This window comes from Gorilla gorilla, chromosome 7 (assembly GCF_029281585.2).
Source record: "Gorilla gorilla gorilla isolate KB3781 chromosome 7, NHGRI_mGorGor1-v2.1_pri, whole genome shotgun sequence".
NCBI classification, from domain to species: domain Eukaryota; kingdom Metazoa; phylum Chordata; class Mammalia; order Primates; family Hominidae; genus Gorilla; species Gorilla gorilla.
In genome coordinates this window covers 118,114,419-118,135,429 of record NC_073231.2, presented here as the reverse complement: position 1 = coordinate 118,135,429, position 21,011 = coordinate 118,114,419, and the positions used below count along the sequence as shown (strand labels likewise).

Genomic DNA, 21,011 nt, shown 5'->3' with positions numbered 1-21,011 from the left:
ATGAAATGCAGACTTGTGCTGATATTGCTTTGTTAGCATGCATATTATGGATAAAAGGAGAACTATGAGTTGTAGCAAATACAATAGAATTAATATTTTTCTCATAAATGAAGCTCATACAAATCACTTACACAAACAGATTTTAGTAGATGAATGGATAAAGGATATGAACAGAAAGCAGAAATAAAAAAACCTGTAACCTATAGAAAAAATTCAACAGAACTACTAATAAAAAATTATGATTAAATATTTTCACCTATTTTAAACACGGTAATATAAAATTCTTGTGTGCGGGAGCAGCAAAACTAGAACTTTAAAATATTTCAAGATGATTTTTATTGTTATATTTCGAGAGCAATTTGACAAAAATTGCTCTCAAAATGATAATGAATAGAATGATAAATATTAATGGGATATATCTATTGCTTCAGTTTATTACTCCACTTTTGTGGAATGTTTTCCAAGGAAAATAGAAATATTAAAGAGAACGCACAATTATGAAAATGTAATTTTTATTTCTGTTTATAACTAGCAATAATTTGGAAAAATCTTACACTAGGAAAAGTATTGCTTAAGCAATTTTATGTTTACATGATCTAATAGTGTATAGTCAATAAAATATTACGATATAGGCCATGAAGCAATGTGAGAAAATGTACATTATATAAAATTTAGAAATAAGATTTAAAATTATGTGCTATATTAGAACCATGAGAAATGATATTCATTTAAGTGAAAGTATGAAAGGAAATACACAAAAAAATAATACTAGGACAGAGTTGTGAAATTATTGGTATTTTTACTCTTTATTCCAAATGTTTTCTATTGCTGTCATATTACTTTAATAATTTATAATAAAACATGAAAGTATTTTCAGAATGTGAAGGATAAAGCACATGTAAAAATAAAAATATTAAATAATGTGTTTAAGTGACTTCATTTAATCAATAGAGAAATGCAAATTTGAAGAATGTAACATTTTTGACAAACAGATTCTTTTAAATGATGGCAAATGGTGTTACACAGGAGGTGTGAACACAAGCAAAGTTTTATGCTATCAATGCAAGTGTGTATTGTTATAATATCTTTAGTGGTTCTGTGGCAATATATTTCAAACAAGTTAAATTTTTAATGTTTTAGGTATTTTTATTGATACATAATTTTACATATTAATGGGGCACATGTGATATTTTGTTACATGCATAAATGTGTAATGATCCAGTCAGAATATTTATGATATACATCACCACAAGCATTTATTATTTCTATGTGTTGATAATATTTCAGGTCCTCACTTCTAGCTATTTTGAAATGTACAATACACTGTTGTTAATTACAGTCACCCTACTAAAATATGATCCAGAAATTATTTTAGATATTTATCTTAAACATAGAACTAATGTACAGAGTTGTAAATATAAGTTCTAGTATGTTATATCCAAAAATCATAGAAAAATAAAACCAAGCCTAACTAAATGTTTTTCAACAGGGAATTGGTTAGGTAAATTATGAACTGTATGGAAAACCATACAGTTACTAAACTTTATGATAGAAAGATACCTTAATTGTAATTTTATGTAAAAAAAATAGAAATAAAAAAGAGTAAATTAATATTTCACTGTTGTATACTCTATACCTAACACAAAGCCTAGAATATTGAAATAATTATATTCATATTAATACATAATCATATACACATATATGCATATATAAATATCAATTTCTATTTTTCAGTGGTGGAATTTTAAGCAATCTTTACTTTCTTCCTTATACTTCTTTTAGTCATTTTACAAATGACTACTTATTACTTTGATACAAGGAAACAAATGGTACCATGATTTTTAAAATAAGAGTTCTCTCTAGCAACAAAAGAAAGGCAAACATATAAAATATACTTCCTATAAAGATGCATCACACAAAAAAATTCAATTTACAAACATGTATTATGTTTCAGCTTATTTCCTACCCTCAATATGATTCAATGCTTTTATTGTGTGCTATCAGCATCATTCCTAGGAATTAGTACTAGATGAACAATCTGCTATTAACTAGCTTTGTGAGATTGGGCAAGTTACTTAATCTTTCTGCGCCTCACTTTCCTATTAAGAAATGGTGGTGATGTTAATACTAACTCAGAACATTTTTGTGAGGAGTAAATAATTTTGGAAAAGTTGTGGCTGTGACATATTAAGTGCTTAATGAATCTAAAAAAATGGTAACTCTCATTTTTATTAGATTATGTCTGTTGACTGCTGGGAAATGACTCTTGTGAGAAGAGATGGTTTGGTTGACTAGTACTAAATGTAAATGCAGGTTTATTCACAGGCAACAATAAATCATTTTTCTCCTAAATGTCAATATTGCAGAGGCAAAGTAGTTGCTGTTTCCATTCATTGTATCCAGCAAGCTTTAAGCCTTCACTCATGATAGATGACGCACTTACCTTGTTTCATTTTAAGTTAATTTTACTTGTGCTTAGTTCAAATAAAATGTCTGGATAGGAGAAATTTGTGTATTAGGTGTGGAGGAATTAAAGTCAAGAGAACAGAAACAACAGTATGATTTGGCCATATCTTGAAACCACCCTGACTAAAGAAATTCTTGATTTTTATTGTGCAGAAATTTGACTCTGGCTAGGTCTCTATTTCAAAATAAAAATTACATGACATTTTAAAACAAAGATGACATTATCTCAAATCCTTCTTGCATTATGTCAAGCTATGGATCATGATATATAACAAGTAAACATGGTCAAAATTTTATTTCAGGCAGGCACTAATGCATTTAGAAGAAAGTAATCATGCTTAACAACAAAGTAAAAATGTCTGCTATTATCATAGGTTCTGCTTAAAATATTGTCTAGAGTTTGATTTTTATGTATATATGTAAAATGGATAAGGTTCTTGCCTACACATGCATACACACACACGTGCGCATGGACACACACACACACACACACACACGGCAGTTATACAAATAATAGGCAAAAAGAAATATTTAAGATGCAGCAAGGGATGCAGATGGTATTTTCTGAAATTATAATCATATTTCATATCCATAAAAGCCTTCACTTCTGTAAGGTACTAAAATGCCTTCTGATATTACAAGAAAATTAAGCATTATGTTTGATATATTATAGCTTTTAAGTTAGATAGTTTAAAAATTAACATATCATTGTTGACAAATAGTTAAACATATATATAAAATAGTTAATCATAAAAAGACATTTGTGTTTGTAACTTTTATTTAGAATATATTGAAACTTAATGAAAACGATTACTAATATTTAATTACTTTGTTTTTACTCGGTTTAGTTTTGGTACTCTGGTCTAGAAATAGAATTTATATATTTTAATGCAAAACAGTTATGTACTTATATAAACAAAAATATACACAGATGCTTACAATATTAAAATTGTGTATCTGTCTTTTCTGAAATATAAATGTAATAAATCTCTGTTGCATCTCATCACTCATTGTTACATGTCTTCCAATTTTACATGAGTTGCTTTTTAGACAGAGATTCTTATAATCCTTCTCTAAAAGATTTTGTGGTACCTGAAGCCAATACAGTACTCTTTGAATAATTATTTTACTCTGTAGAGTTTTTACTGAAGCTGCTAAAAAGAGTCTTAAGAAAATGTTATAATTTGCATCCCAGTAATTAAGTGAATAAAATCAACACACATTCATCTTGAATTTCAACTACCTAGATACTTTACTACTTATTTTAGAGGTTTTTATTGCTTCTTTGAATAATTTGAAAGAATCGTTTAGTCATTAACTTTTTTGGGAAGAATTTCTGATTGCATTTTTTATATATACTCTTAAACACTTTTTTTATAGCTGTGCAGTGTGGTAACCCAGGAACCACAGCCAATGGGAAAGTCTTCCGAATTGATGGCACAACATTTTCTAGTTCAGTCATTTATTCCTGCATGGAGGGATACATCCTTTCTGGACCTTCAGTTAGACAGTGCACAGCCAATGGAACATGGTCTGGAACTTTACCTAACTGTACAAGTAAGTATATTCTCAATATTTAAAAATCAGTAATTATATGAAAGTATTGATGAGTATATAAGTATTTTTGTGTGTTTTGTAATTAATAAAACCATGTAAGGTTTTAACTGTTTGTACTGCCTTTCAGATTAAAGGATTATAGTAGTTACCATGGCTAGAGTGTATACTAATGACTTTAGGATAAGTTGGCTTATCAAGGAACTACATTAACTGGCAGCAGAGAGGTCAGAGGAAGTCAGCACTAATAAATGTAATTTAACAGAATTTTAAGAACAATGATGATTTATAGCTGCAATTAAAATTGAAGATAGAATGGATGCAATTTTATTTTGTCAATATAACACATATTAATAACACAATTGATTTTTAAAAGGCATACTGATTCTTTATGGGTTCTTGCACTGTCGTAGTGAGTCTCAATAACTGATTTGCTCTCTTGTTATGTTAAAAATAGATGGCACTTTGGAGATTCTGCATTATAATAAAATTACTCACTTGAAGAAATTTTTGAAAAATGTGTTTAAAAGTCTTAAAATTATACACATTAATGCTTATTTATAAAATAAATAGTATTTAACCAACAATAATACACAACCATTGGAAATTATGGTTATTTTCATTAAGAAGAATTAGCACTTTTGGAGGCTGAGACTTGTAGATCGCTTGAGCCCAGGAGTTTGAGATCAGCCTGGGAAACATGGCAATAACCCTGTCTCTACAAAAAATACAAAACTTAGTCAGGTGTGGTGGTGCATGCCTGGAGTCCCAGGTACTCAGGAGGCTGAGATGAGAGGATCACCTGAGCCCAGGAGGTCAAGGATGCAGTGAACTCTGAATGTAACACTGCACTACAGCTTGGGTGACAGAGTGAGACCCTGTCTCAAAAGAAAATTGTTTAGACTGTGTGTTCATGGATTCTAAGTATCATGAGAGGACGTTGCTGAAGCCTCTGTAGCAAAGGAGACTTGGGGATACTAGTGGGAGGGCCTTTAGTATTGCAATTTGGACAGAGTATATATACTTTTGCTGACCAAATAATTATCAGAAAATTAACTGAGAAGGCATGGCCTTGTATTGTGTGGGTAAGATAATCCCCTTTTTTTCTGGGCTCCTTTTTGTTTGCATTTTCTGGATGAATGGTTCAAATGAATTTGTTGCCCTCAAAATAATGGCATACATGCATTCCTGGAGAAAATCTGTTGTAGTTAATATATTGCATGCAAAGTTTGTGTGCAATGTCACACAAGGGCTGTTGAGATACCCACGTATATTTTGTCTCTTCAAAAGTGAAAACAAACTATGCTTGGGAAGCTGTTGAAATAAGTACTGAATAGAACATATTCACTAAACATATAATAGCAAAATATTTTCCAGTTATTGATAGGAACCAACAACTTCAGTAATATTGATATGGAGGTCTTAATCAGGGGCATCAGGGTATTTAGGCTGTGGTAATGAACTTTCCCATGCCATTTATTTTTATCAGGTTTAAACACTGAACAAATTGGACTATTTAAAGGGAAGGCAGTAGGAACAATAGTTGTTTCCTTCAGTAGGTGTTATATGATGGTTCTTAATTACTGTAGACCTTGTTTTAATCTAAGTTGGGCTGTATTAACTATTATAATTAGAAGGACAGGTCCAAGGGGCTCCATTTTACCAAGCTGATTGTAAATGCCAGATAATTAATATTAATTTATTACTAATTGGTTCAAAATGTCCGTATCAGGTGCTATAGGTCAATGGGCACTCTGACCACGAGGAATTTAGGCAAAGCAATAGTTTCAATGTTTAAGGTGAGACATACATGTTTGCCTTCTGTTTTATGTTTGGTAACTCCTCTAAAGTACAGGATATACCTTGTACATTCAGTGGTATCTCCTCATATAACTGTAATTTGAGGCCCAGTATCTATGAAGACCACAAAGATTTTTCAAGTACTACATATCAGAATCTGTTCATTTAAAACCCATATTGTGGAGATGTGAAATCCAATTCTGTTATTTTATCTTTCTGTTGAATAACTACTTTAGAAAAATTTGTATTTTCAATTGAGTCCAGTTGTGGATCTTTATTTCAATTTTTGTTTCTTCTCCCTGTATCCTAGTGTTTTGTTGTTGTTGTTGTTGTTGTTGTTTTTGGGGGGTGGAGTTACAGGATACGCTTCAAGAAGAAGGGCAATCTTCTCTACTCTGTCCTTATTTATAGGTATCTTCCTCCGGAGAGTTCCAAATCATTATTTTAAATGTTGGGGGTCTCCCACAGGGCAGTTGTTATTGGGTTTAGGGACTCCAGGCTTAAGTCAGGTTTGAATTAAGCCCACAGCTGTGCTATGAGATGATATGGGTGTTCTTCCCTGAGAACCAGAATCTTTTTGATGAGAGACACATAGACAGTAGCAACAACAACGAAGGTTGTTTTAGATAGCTAAAGCCATCTGAGTTTAGGTATGGACTGGAGGACACCACCTGGTGACCACTCCTTGTCAGATAGGCAAGCATTGGATAAGCATACTTATTGCACAGTGTGCCAGCCTTTCCCCTGAGCACTCTATAGAATGGGAGTCAACACCTGCTTGAGACACATAACCAATAGTCATAGAGTAAGACATTCATCTGAGCCTAGCATCATTCATGGCTTGTACTAAATTTGAGACATATGATTAAATCTAAGACACACAGATAAGTCTAAGCTGAGAGGCACAGAACTCAGAATCACTTTGGGAAGGACCACAAGCCAATACTCCTGTCTCTGAATGTCAATTTTCAATACTTCTGACTTAGATCTATCATTTAAATCTTGGCAGAGGCCAGAAAAGCTCAGAAAATGCAGCACAAATCAGCACATCTCAAAGTGTAAGTACACTAGCACAGCACCAAGCACTTTCTAGCCAGGTGGCAGCAGAGCCAGTTATCAAGTCACAAACAACAACAAAAAAGTCCCTCAGGTAATGATAGTCATCCCTTGGGCCACCCTACTCACTGCCAGTTGCTCTGTGGTTGCCTAAGAAAGAGCATGATCAACTGCCCCCTCCCCAGAATTGGTTCCATATTGACTGATTATGCCAAAAGGCTGAAGATGTCCCAAGAAGGTATGAAAGATTACCCACATGGTAAGACTCTCTTTGGTCAGAAATGGTTTGAGAGAAGGGATGGATGAATAGTGATATGGGTTGGCTGTGTCCCCACCCAAATCTCATCTTAGATTGTAGCTCCCATAATTCCCATGTGTTGTGGGAGGGACCCAGTGGGAGATAATTTAATCATGGGGCAGTTTCCCCCATACTGTTCTCGTGGTAGTGCTAAGTCTCATAAGATCTGATGATTTTATAAGGAGTGTCCCCTTTCACTTGGTTCTCATTCTGTCTTGACTGTCACCATGTAAGATGTGCCTTTCTCCTTCTGCTATAATTGTGAGGCCTCCCCAGCCACTTGGAACTGTGAGTCCATTAAATCTCTTTTTCTTTATAAATTACCCAGTCTTGGGTATGTCTTTTTCAGCAGTGTGAAAGCAGACTAATACAGTAAATTGGTACTGGCAGTTGGGTGCTGCTGTAAAGATACCCCAAAATGTGGAAGTGGCTTTGGAACTGAGTAATAGGCAGAGGTTGGAACAGTTTGGAGGGCTCAGGAGAAGAAAGAAAAATGTGGGAAAGTTTGGAACTTCCTAGAGACTTGTTGAATGGCTTTGAGCAAAATGCTGATAATGATATGGACAATGAAATCCAGGCTGAGATAGTTTCAGATGGAGATGAGGAACTTGTTGGAAACTGGAGTAAAGGTGACTCTTGCTATGTTTTAGTAAAGAGACTGGCAGCATTTTGCCCCTGCCCTAGAGATTTGTGGAACTTTGAACTTGAGGGAGATGATTTACGGTATCTGGTGGAAGAAATGTCTAAGCAGCAAAGCGTTCAGGAGGTGATTCAGGTGCTGTTAAAAAGCATTCAGTTTTAAAAGGGAAATAGAATATAAAAGTTCAGAAAATTTGCAGCCTGGCAATGCAATAGTAAAGAAAAACCCATTTTCTGAGAAGAAATACAAGCTGGCTGTAGAAATTTGCGAAAGTAATGAGGAGCCAAATGTTAATTGCCAAAACAATAGGAAAAGTGTCTCCAGGGCACAACAGAGAAGTCTGTGGCAGCTCCTCCCATCACAGGCCTGGAGGTCTAGGAGGAAAAAATGGTTTTGTGAGTCAAACCCAGGGCCTTCCTGCTGTGTGCAGTCTAGGAACTTGGTGCCCTGCATCCCACCCATGGCTAAAGGGACCAAGGCATGGCTCAGGCTGTGGCTTTGGAGTGTGCAAGCCCCAAGCCTTGGCAGCTTCCATGTGGTGTTGAGCCTGCAGGTGCACAGAAGTCAAGAATTGAGGTTTTGGAACATCTACCTAGATTTCAAATGATGTATGGACATGGCTGTACGTCCAGGCAGAAGTTTGCTGCAGGAGTGGGGTCTTCAAGGACTTGTACACTCTGAAGTCATGGCCTGAGCTGTACCTTGACCCCTTTAGCCATGGCTAGAGTGGCTGGGATGCAGGGCACCAAATTCCTAGACTGCACACAGTAGGAAGGCCCTGGGTCTGACCCATGACACCGTTTTTTCCTCCTAGACTTCCAGGCCTGTGATGGGAGGAGCTGTCACAGAGTTCTCTGTTATGCCCTGGGGACATTTTCCCCATTATCTTGGTGAAGAGAAACATGGGGTTGGAGCCCCTACACAGAGTCTGCACTGAGGCACTGCCTAGTGGAGCTGTGAGAAGAGGGTCACTGTCCTTCATACCCCAGAAAAGGAGATACATCAACAACTAGTACCATGTGCCTGGAAAAGTCACAGTTACTCAATGCCAGCCTGTGAAAGCGGGTGAGAGGGAGGCTGTACCTGCAAAGCCACAGGGGTGGAGCTGCCCAAGATGATGGGAACCCATCTCTTGCATCAGTGACCTGGATGTGAGTCATGTAGTCACAGAAGTTTATTTTGGAGCTTTAAGGTTTGACTGCCTTGCTGGATTTTGGACTTGTGTGGGGCCTGTAGCTCCTTCATTTTGGCCAATTTCTCCCATTTGGAACAGCTGTTATCCAATGCCTGTACCCCCATTGTATCTAGGAAGTAACTAACTTCCTTCTGATTTTATAGGTTCATAGGTGGAAGTACTTGTCTTGTGTCAGATGAGGTTTGGGACTGTGGACTTTTGAGTTAATACTGAAATGAGTTAAGACTTTTGGGGACTATTGGGAAGGCATGATTGGTTTTGAAGTGTGAGGATATGAGATTTGTGAGGGGCCAAGCTTGGAATAATATGGTTTGGCTGTAGCCCCAACCAAATCTCATCTTTAATTGTAACTCCCATAATTTCGACATTTTGTGGGAGGGACCCAGTGAGAGATAATTGAATCATGGAGGTGGTTTCTCCCATACTTGTCTCATGTAGTGAATAAGTCTCACAAGATCTGATGATTTTATAAGAGGTTTCCACTTTTGCTTGGTTCTCATTTTTCTTGCCTGCCACCATGTAAGATGTGCCTTCCACCTTCTGCCATGATTGTGAGGCCTCCCTAGCCACTTGGAACTGTGAGTCCATTAAACCTCTTTTTCTTTTTTTCATTCTTTTTGAGATGGAGTTTCGCTCTTGTTGCCCAGGCTGGAGTGCAATTGTGCACTTTTGGCTCACTGCAACCTCTGCCTCCTGGGTTCAAGTGATTCTCCTGCCTCAGCTTCTGAGTAGTTGGGATTACAGACACCCACCACCACGCCTGACTAATTTTGTATTTTTAGTAGAGACAGGGTTTCGCCATGTTGATCAGGCTGGTCTTGAACTCCTGACATCAGGTGATCCATCTGCCTCGGCCTCCCAAAGTGCTGGGGTTACAGGCGAGAGCCACCATGCCCAGCCTAAACCTCTTTTTCTTTATAAATTATCCAGTCTCAGGTATGTCTTTATCAGCAGTGTGAAAAATGTACTTATACATATAGTTTTGCTTTTTTTTTTTATTGTGGTTAGTGGTTGGGAACTTGGGAAAAGTTCTAGTGAGTGTGCCAGGGTTTGCATGGTTTGAACTTCCCTGCTGAAGCCAAATGAGGGAAGCAAGCCGACTTTCTTGTTGGCTTGTCCAGATGTGGAGTAGAAGGGGAATGGGGAGGTAGAACTTGAAGCATCAAAAGGTTCTTTATGAAAATGCTCTTGTAGTCAAACATTTTACTTAGTCAATGTTACAAACACCAAAACACCACGCAGCGTTGTTAAACAACTTTAATTAGTCAACTATTTCTTCAAGAGATTTAAATAGTAAGACAAATCTTATTTATGTACGTCATTACTACTTCAAGTGTTGTAATATTTTTGTGTAGATACATACTTGCATGAGATATTATTTTTCTTCCACTGGAAGGACTTCTTTAAATTTGTCTTGTGGTCCATTTCTACTTATGATAATGTTTTCAGCTTTTCTTTGTGTGCATATGTTTCATTTCACCTTTTAAAATACATATTTTCCCTGGGTATAGAATTCTGTATGACAAGTGGCATTCCTGGCCCCATGTCAGCTCCAGATATTGTTACATCTCATCTTTTGGGGTAGTTTTTTCTCAAACCATGGGCAGTTTCCTCAGGAGCTGATCAGAAATCTGCTGACTGTTTAAGGAGTTTCCTTCCTATATCTCTGGAGACATTTATCTGTCAATGTCCTCTCTGGTACCATGTCCCATAAACTCTACCTGCATAGTTTTCTCTTGACTCTCAGATCCATCTTCTCAACTCAAGGAGTCTGCCAGGCTCTGCATAGCTTTCTCTTCCCTGTGCCACAGACTTGAAACTCTCTTAATGTAGTAAGATGAGGCAATCAGGGGATTCATCTAATTTGTTTCCTGTCACTCAAGAATCACTGTGCTTTGTTGCCTAATGTCCATTGTTTTGAAATATTTCTTTTTTTAAAATATACTCTTTCCTTTTTTTTTTCTTTTGGTTCTTTCAAATGGAAGGTAAATTCTTCCTTGTTACTCCACGTTGAAGGAAAGCTGAATTCCTCTTACTTACTTAGAAAATATCTCATTTTTGCAATAGTGAACAACTTAACACTATCCCACCTTAGCCTTTAAAACTCTTATCCACCTTTTAAGTATCACGTCATGTGAAACATTTGGCAAAACACCTCAAGACATTTTCTCCTCATATCCTTTTTAGCTAAAAGTAATCTCTCCATACTGTATAGCTTTTTTTTTTTTTTGTATGTTACCTATACCACTAAACTGTAAACTTTATAGAGCAGTAGTGACTGGGTCTGTTTATCTCACTGGCCCTTTATGGTGGAGCATAGCACCTGATGAATAAGAGCGACTCAGTAAACTGTTGGTGACAGACTTCAATAGACAAATTTTATTTTAGTTATCAGTATACATGATTTACCATTCCAACTCAATTTTTTTTTTTTTTTTTTTGAGACAGAGTCTCTCTCTGTCACCCAGGCTGGAGTGCAGTGGTGTGATCTCGGCTCACTGCAAACTCCGCCTCCTGGGTTCAAGCCATTCTCCTGCCTCAGCCTCCCAAGTAGCTGGGACTACAGGCGCCTGCCACCACGCCTGGCTATTTTTTTGTATTTTTAGTAGAGACGGGGTTTCACCGTGTTATCCAGGATGGTCTCGATCTCCTGACCTCGTGATCCACCCACCTCGGCCTACCAAAGTGCTGGGATTACAGGCGTGAGCCACCGTCCAACTCAATTTTAAACTACTTGCAGATAGGGCCTACAACTGTATGGCTAACATAGCACATAGGTTCTGGCATATAGTAAGTTTTCAATAATAGTCATTGAAGAGATTGAAATAATGAAAATAGTTCAGAGTAACAGAAATATGCTGAGGAACACTTTCATTTTTTTTACAATGAATAACAATTTTGTTTATTTATGGATAAATAACTCAATCTTTTATTTACAGCTGTCTTCCAATTTTAGTGAAGTAAAAATAAATAAACATTCTTATTTTTGTGATTGAAAATTACATTGACATTTTTATTGAATTGTCTTCATTTTTCGTCAGGAATGTTAAATTATAAGTCATTTGATTCAAGACAGATTGATTATGAATAACATAGGAAAAGTATAAGGAAAGTTTGTTTCTGTCAGTTCTTCAAAGAGAAATATCGTATTGCATAAAATAATTTAAGTGTTAGCTTTTCAACAATGAATTGCTATTAAACTAAAAGCTGATAATTTGTAAGTTTATGTACTTCATAGGCAAAAAGTTACTAACACCCCATTAACAATCCAAACTAAAAGTGTGAAGAAAAACCCCCAAAAAGAAGCAAAGAGAGAGGTTTCAGTGGAAATTAAAACAGCCTAAACTTCTGTAATTAAAGAATCTAGCATAGTGATAGTGTTTATATGTGGTAATCAAATTAAATTAGAATCAGTGCTTCAGATTCCTTCTCATTCATTCGCAATGAACATAAATTTAAATATATGATTGGTACAATCATATTATTTTGGGAATTGTCCTAGACTCACATTGTCTAGATCAAGAAACTCAGGCATCACAGCATTTAGAGGGCTTCCTGACTACTGGCAGAGCTCAACACTAAACAATAATTTCATCTATATTTCACATATATAGATGAAATTTTCCATTCATGTTATTCTCTATACCCACTAGAAGGCTAATTTCAAGTGTAAATATGTTTTTAATAAATTTTGATTTGTTATAATTGCCTTTGTAGACACAATTTTTATGGTTACTATATGCCCAGACTATATAAATTTTATGCTTACTATAGGCCAGTTACTATATGAATTTGAAATAAATTATTTGATGTACGCCAGTTACTATATGAATTTGAATTAAATTAATGAGGTATGCAAAAAATTTGAAGTAGCTGAACTTTCCAAGCCAACATCCTGATATCAATTTTTAGAAAACCCGAATGTCTTAGTCTATTTGTGCTGCTATAACAAAATTCCTGAGACGGGGTTAAATACTAAAGAACAAACATTTATTTCTCAAAATTCTGGAGGCTGAGAAGTCCAAGATCAAGGTGCCAGCAGATCCTGTGTCTGGTGAGGGCTACTTGTTGCTTCTAAGATGGCACCTTGCTTCTGTGTCCTCACATGACAAAAGGGGTGCATGTTACGCCCTGACTGGCAGAAGGTGAAAGAGCAAAAAGGGGCCTAGCTATTAATAGTTCCCTCCCACACTTTTAGAAGGCACTAACCTCATTCATGGGGAGAGGGCCCTCATGACTTAATAACTTCCCAAAGCCCCTACCTTTTAATACTGTTGAATTGGGGGTTAAATTAGCACAAGAATTTTGAAGAGATATTAAAACCATAGCACTAAAGAAACAAAGCCTTTATTCTTTTCATGCTAATTATTACTATTTCTTCTCATAAATAATAGTATCTGTTATTGAGTGTTTACCATTTGTTCGGATTTGTGCTGATTTACATAATTATCTCAATTATTACAACAAATCTATGAGATATATACTGTTATCCTTTTTATTTCACATTCAAATAAATGGTTTCTTAGAGAGGAAACAACTTTCTTTTCCATGGTAACATAGCTAGTAACTGTAGAATCTAAGATTTAAACCCTAGTCTATTTCACTCAAGAATCCATGTTCTTTAGTATACTTTTATCTCTTCTGTACTTTTCTCCATTTAGTTTTCTTGCTTTATTCTCTGTCTTCACTACAATGGTCAAATGTATGTGACATACTATAATAAGTAGAACATTGGTGATAAGGCACATGAAAATGTCTCATTAATTTATGACCTATTTCTCTAAAAAATTTTTAATTTCTGTTTTCTCTGCAATTACCAATTTGAATTCTGCAGAATTATATCATTTCTTAATGAAACGACCATTTGTAAAATTTGTTTTTGCTAAACAATACTTCCAGTTTAACATTACAATTTCCTATTTATTTGTTATCAATGATATTTTTGTCAGATATACAAAGCAAATATAATGTAAGTCAATAAATAAGTCTGCAGGTTTCACAAGAGATGAGATATTTTAATGTGATGAGTCAAAGCAAGTGAACAAGAGTGCTCGTTGAATCTCGTACATAATCATTGACAAAGAGGATCTAGTAGATTTATGACAATGTCAGTTCAAAGAAAGAAAATCAGCAAGATTGATTATATGATAGATATTTCAATGTAGGGTGATTTGAGTATGAAAGAATGAATAGAGGCCCTTGAGAAAATTAATAATGCCCTTAAAATATAGTTAAACTATGTGATAAAGACAAAATATAAAGACTTCAATTTTATTTGGATTTCTTTTTACTTTTTAATTATAAGATTTTGGTCACTTTAAGAGGTTTTTGTTTTTTACCTTGGCTAGTTATCCTTGGGCACTTAGTTCCTCCTGAGTAATGACAAATCAGAGGAATAATCCAATTTTTAGCTTTTCAAAAATCTTTAACTTATATTAGAGCATTTTTTCTTACAAAAACCTTTAAAAATAAAGTAGAAAGATAATTGTGAGTATACAATGGAATTGGATTTTTTATAGATTCAGTTAATAAAAAAATCATTTAAACAAAACCTACTATCATTGGGCACTTTGCTAGGAACTGAGAAGACAGAGTTCAGTCGGTAAGGTATCTTCTCCCTAATATTTCACAGATCAGTGAAGTAACTTTAGAATTCCAAGCATTTTTGACCTTTGAGAATTTCCTTTGAGAATTTTACCATTGAGAATTTCCCACTGGAGTTATTTGCAACTATACCTTTTCATTTGCTCGATTGTCCAGCAGTAACACACACACACACACGCAGTCCTCTGTTTTTTAGAAATTCTAGTTCAATTATATGTGGAAATGTGTCAGCTGTGATTTGCCTTGTTCATTTCAATGATTTTAGAAACATCTTTGGAATAAATATGATTTAATAATAATGGTAAGGTCTCCAATCCCCTATGCTTGGCCATAGTAGAGATGTTGGTAAAAGCATAAACTTTTACTCATCTAAATTCTAACTGCTGTTATTCAACCGGCTTCAGACTATACGTGAGTTGGAAAATTGCAAGTCTAATTAATCTATCTCTAAAAGTATGCCTCATAAGCAAAATCTTTTCCCTTTTCCCAACACTCATTGTTTGTAATTCCAGACATGTCCTCATTAAGCCCACTACCAGCGGTGGAAGGAGAAGTTTCCTCAGAATAACTAGTTGCCTCCTGGGTGGGTAGAATATTGTATCTTGAAATCAAGATCATGCATTAAAATGTTATGCACACTTTGACAGAGGAATTATAAATGTGAAGAAACATGCACAGAGCTAACCAAACTAGAAGAAAAAGATATTTGGCATAATACCAGATCGCTCAAATCAATTCCTTGATTTAAAATGTAGTGAAGTTATTTTCTATGATGTTCAGACAGAGAGAGAAGATATAATAAGTACATGTAATTACTCTTTCAAAAATACATTTTTTTGTCAATACAAAATGTTTTGGGATATTAATTATAAGGGGATCCTTAGCTTTCGACGTATAACAGACAGTACCACCTCTGTTACCTAGAGCCCATCATATACAGAGTGCATATGGTGTTTTGGGAAGAAGACACAAACAGTGCTGAGACAGGGCTTGCCAAGTAGAGTAAGAATTAGCTTTCTGGTCTGAAAAGACATGTGCTTATTCGTTTTCTTGGATGATATTTTTAGAAAACTGACTGGACTTCTGCATCCAAAAGGACCAATTCCCAACATCCTGCATCTGGGAAGTCTTGTTCCTTTGGACTAAGGACACCATCTTTAATCAGGTCCAGGTGATAAATGAATCTAAGGCTTCCTTTTCCAAATAGCCACCTATCGAAATGCCCCTGACTGAATTTTTGTCACAAATCTGAAAATTCTCAAAGATGTTTTTCTAACAGAGGACAGATCAGGAAGATGGGGTTAGTCTTACAAAAGAGAGGGCTGGGGATATCCCAGCATAAAACTGAGCGCAGATAAAAAATAATCTAAATCTCCTCAAGGAGTGAGAGCTATTCCTCAGCACAGTGGTTCTCAACTAGAGAGGATTTTGCTTCCCAGGGGACATTTGGAAATGTTTGAAGATACTTTTTGATTGTCACAGTGCAGGGGCAGGCGGTGCTTTTGGATCTAGCAGGCAGATGCCAGAGATATATTGCAGAACATTCTACAATGCACAGAGCAGCCCCTCACAACCAAGAATTGTTTGACTGAAAATGTCAATAGGGTCAAGCTTAAGGTAGAGAAACCCTACCTTTTGAGACCTAAAAAAGAAACCAACTTTTTGAATGTGGAGATTATGTAAAATCAGAAGCATTATGAGAGGAATGGTTTAGCCATCTTTCTGGAACTTCATTTTGCTACAGTAGAACTCTGTTCTGGGCTTGAAGCTAGAAGTGTGGCAGAGCACATACATATGTAATGATGCTCAAGCAAGCATTTTCATTGCTGCATTGTCTGTAACAGAAAAGCAATGGAATAACTCAAACACCAGTCCATAGGGCTTTGGTTGCATAAATTATATTGCATGGGATTAATATGCCATTAAAAATGTTATGCATGTCTATGTGTATTAATAGTTACATGCAAAAATATCCATTAGATATTGAATAAAAAAGTGAATCCTGTGAAAAAAGTAATGTGATTTTATTTTATTTTAAAATGCACATTTACAATGCTTGTATAAGAAGTTAAAAGAGAAAGTGGTTTTAAAGCGGCATAGATTGACTAGAATTACCACAATTATGTTTTATTTGTAGCATAGAGGTTATTTACTTAGATTTATCATAAATGATGCCAGGTGGGCATCAATTACGTATTGAGAAGCCTCCCACAAAACAAATTCAGACCTTTCAAATAATTTATGTGTTTTTGAGAATTTGAGCTGACAACTTAATGATTCCTTTATGTACTCATTCATTTATTTATCCTTCAAACAAATATTTAATCTCTTATGATGAATCATACACTAGATGAGACTCTTAAGAAAACAGCATACAAGAGTCAAAATATCTGCCTTTATGGAGTTTATTGGTGTGTTTGTGTGAGAGAGATGGGTATTTAAGAAGGTCAATGATCTTCTTATTGTGCAATGGTATTTCTGAATTTGTTGTCATACAGTGATATCGCTGAATTTTAGGGTGAAGCACTAAAGAGCTACTATTCTAAGGTTTTTTCCTGAAAAAACCAAAAGCCTTTTTTTTTTGGTTGTCTCTGAAAACAAGCTTGTAGTGAATGAATTGACTTGCAGAGCAGGTGCTGTTTACAAAGATTGTTGCTCTTGGAAACTGCCTCTTTGACTAGCCTTTGCTTCATTAGGAAGTCACCAAACAAACTCTTCTAAAGCTTTTGTTGTCACGCATTTCATTCATGGTGGTGCCATGAGGTGCAGAACTCTTTCTTCGTGCATCTGTAAAATAAACGCTCTGTCCTCTCTTTTGGTGGCTGCATCTCAGCTCATGTGCCCTGTGACCAGGCTGGCTATTTCTCCTTGCCAAGATTCTAATGCAGTCTGGAAAGCACTGCCCAGAAAATAACAACACTTTATAGGTGTTCTCTTTAATTTCCTCTTCCTAATTAAAAATCTTGGTTATAAATGTAAAATAAAATAAAATAATAAATTGAAGGCTTACACTCATTTTTACATTCTTGTAAATTTTTAAACTATAAAAAGAGATGACGTATTGTCGGTACATGAGTAGGATTATTTGATTTTCTATCCAACTCAGTTGTATCATTAAAAAAAATCTTTTTACTCCCCAATAATAATAATAAGGAAAGCAGTCCTCAATATAAAACTCTATTATTGTTGAGAAAGAAACACTCAAAGAGTTTAATTTCATCGAACGGTTTTAAGGGCTCCAAAAGTTATGAGGTTGAATGCTCTGAATGATGTTCTTTAATTTAAATGCCATTATTCATAATCCTAAAACTTCTTAGAATCAACAGAATAGAATATGAAAGGAATCTTGACATTAATCATTCTTAATGATAACATAATAAATACAACGTAACTAAGGTGTTATTAAGGTCTTCCATGCCTTAATTAATTCTTAATCTTTAATCCTGAATCTCCAAAATATTGGGAAAAGTGAATTTAAAAAAGAGAGAAAGAGGAGTAGACAGAGAGAGAGAGAGAAAAAAAAATAACCCAGATTTACCTGGAGAAATTACCCTTTTATGAACCAAAAGATTTAGCAGACTAAAAGGCATGTAAGTATACTATATGTTTTTTATCTCCAGAAAATAAAGTGTAACTTGTACTTTTCGTTTTCTTAGCTGCCAGAAAGTTTTTTAGCCAATTCGCTGCCCAAATTAAGCTTAAATCTTGTGCCTCAAAACAGTTATCACTTGTGTGACATATATAATCTTTGTAGTGTTTGAATCTTATGTTTGTATTTAATCAAAATACATTTTTAATAAAATTGTTATTTGTGTTTCTAAGCTGTCTCAAGTCTTTCTGAAACATTTTGGCTGGCATTATAAAGAAACAATAATATTATATGTGCACTCACACTCATGGGCATGAGATCAGTGCAACTCATAGAATCTCATGCTCAGAAGAGTCTTGTGCTTAGAGTTTAATGCTCTGTGATAGCCATCTCAAAATTCTTAATAATTTTATCTTCAAATTAACATTTTGTAATTGAAGTCCACTGGAACAGTAGAGCATATTCTGAGGGCTTGGAGCTTCTGCTCATGTGCAGTCTGCCTTGTTGCCTTCTTTCTTGTGTCCTTGGGATGGGTCTAGACCTTTTGCTCGTGACAACCTGTTGCCCCTGGCCCTTCATGGCCTCCCCATTTCCATCCCTGCTCTGCAAAACGTGACACCCTCCACCCAGCTCATCCATTGTGTCATCAGTAAAGAGAGGTTCACATTGCACTATTGTCCTACCTCCTTTTAGGGGTTGGATGCAAACGTGAGGATGGTCAGAGTTGGATATATTAATGGAGTCTTGGGGCAGAACAGAGCAGCGACAGTCCCTATTTTGGGCTGGAAACATCATCACGTATTGGTCAAGGACTTGGATGGGATGGCCCCTCATACATCTGCATTTCTTATAACAAGCACATTCCAGAGTGAAGGTTGCAATTTCTTGGGGGTTGTCTTTCTGAGTGACACTGCAGAAAATATGCTCTCCGTCCAGCATGCCTGATAAATTAGATATTTCAGTAGCCATATATAGGAATATGGATTTCAAATATTATGTTAGAAATCTGATTCTGCAGATTGTTTTCTCTGTGGTCTTATAGTGAAGGTTAGAAGAGGTTACTGCATCAAATTCACTACAACATAATGGCATATTAACCTAGCCTTTTCAGGAGCTAAGTGACAGTTTCTGAGCCATATGTGTAGAATCTGTAATAAGCATACCTGATCATAATCAGGAATTGCCAGTATGTGGTTTAAATATGCTTATGTTTTATGATTAAAAATGAACACGATAACTAATTTTCCTGCTTATATATTAAGTATGCCATATGCTTACTACTCCTCTCCATTAAATACATGCCGCATTAACCATCTGCTCTTCTAATCCAATACTGACAGTAATCAGTTGTGGAGACCCAGGTATACCAGCCAATGGACTGAGATATGGAGATGATTATGTGGTTGGACAAAATGTTTCTTACATGTGCCAGCCAGGCTACACGATGGAATTGAATGGCTCCAGAATCAGGGCTTGTACAATTAATGGCACATGGAGTGGAGTAATGCCAACTTGTAGAGGTATGATAATGATTTCTTCAACATTTAAAAATGGTAACCAGTACATATTTTCTTATTTTTATATACAAATTTAAAGTATACTTAAATAAAATTTTTTAGTTCAAGGTTGCATTTATTTTTCTAGTACTAAAAATGGCTGTTTCTTAAAAATTTTATTTTAATATATAGAATTTAAAATAATATTTTGACAAAAACATTATATCTTATTGTGAGTAATGACAATAAACTTTAATGTAACAAAAAGAAGTAAAATATTATGTCCATATTCACCATTGTTATTTATATTAATTGATGAATATTTTCAAAAGAATATAACCTTGATGAATTATAACTGTAATTTGCTGATCCACTTGGGTCAAGTCATTCAAGGGTGGGAAAAAATACTTTCTATAATTTGGGAACAGCCAGCCTGAATTATAGAACTGTAATTTTTATTAAATAATGGGAAAAACTTGTTTTTCATATAATACAATCTGTTAGTCAATACAGCCATAAATTTGCTACTTTATGCTGTTTGTTTTTCCACTGGAAATATTTTTATAAATTTTTTGGCCAATTTTTATGATTACTTGTAGAATACTGTACATGCAATGTCAGACAAATTGTTTTATAATAATTAGATTTTTAATATTTAAGATTTTTCATTTACGTTTCTATTTAAATGTTTGTGAATTAATAGTTTAATATCTTACTGACTTATAATCTAACAAAATTAATAATTTCAATGTGTTTGTCTTTCCTTCTTGATTATTAAGCTTCTGTATCAGATCACTATAAATATACAGTTAGTAAATGAAAATACATGAGCAGACATTTTATGTTTTAGATGTTATTCTATACACTTATTAATTCATACTGATATGAATTAGATATTACTCAACTGTAAAAAGTTATTCAGATATGTTTTTAGTTCTCATAATACAGTCATTCCTCATGTTTAGATTTTGAAGTTGATACCCTTCCTTATCCTTTCATCTCTATCTTATCCAACCTGTCTTTGCTTAAAGATAACTGAAAACAATTTAAACAAAATACATTTTTTTAAAAAATTAAAAATGCATTTATAAACCCTATAATAATAAGTTTTAACATATGAATCTAAGTGGTTAAGGGAACTAACTTGGATATTATACTCAGACATATGACCTGTGTTTTCAAAAATGTCATAGAACTACTTTCGAATTCCATGATTAAGATGCTGATACTATATATAGCTAAACAACCCATGTCTTGTCTGTCTAAAGGTCATTGGAAAATAATTTTATATAAAACCAATAATTTATCACTTA

The 21,011-nt window shown here is 34.8% G+C and overlaps 1 protein-coding gene across 3 annotated transcripts in view; it reads left to right on the top strand.

The window, feature by feature from the left end:
- The window catches only part of CSMD3 (CUB and Sushi multiple domains 3), a 1,204,746-nt gene that overhangs the window by 1,142,585 nt on the left and 41,150 nt on the right, over positions 1-21,011 (top strand). For all 3 annotated transcript variants that reach the window (XM_019032923.3, XM_031014090.3, XM_019032924.3), the window contains 2 exons: positions 3,847-4,023; positions 19,543-19,722. In XM_019032923.3, coding sequence (XP_018888468.2) covers positions 3,847-4,023; positions 19,543-19,722 — 357 coding nt within the window. The remainder of the gene's footprint in view (positions 1-3,846; positions 4,024-19,542; positions 19,723-21,011) is intronic.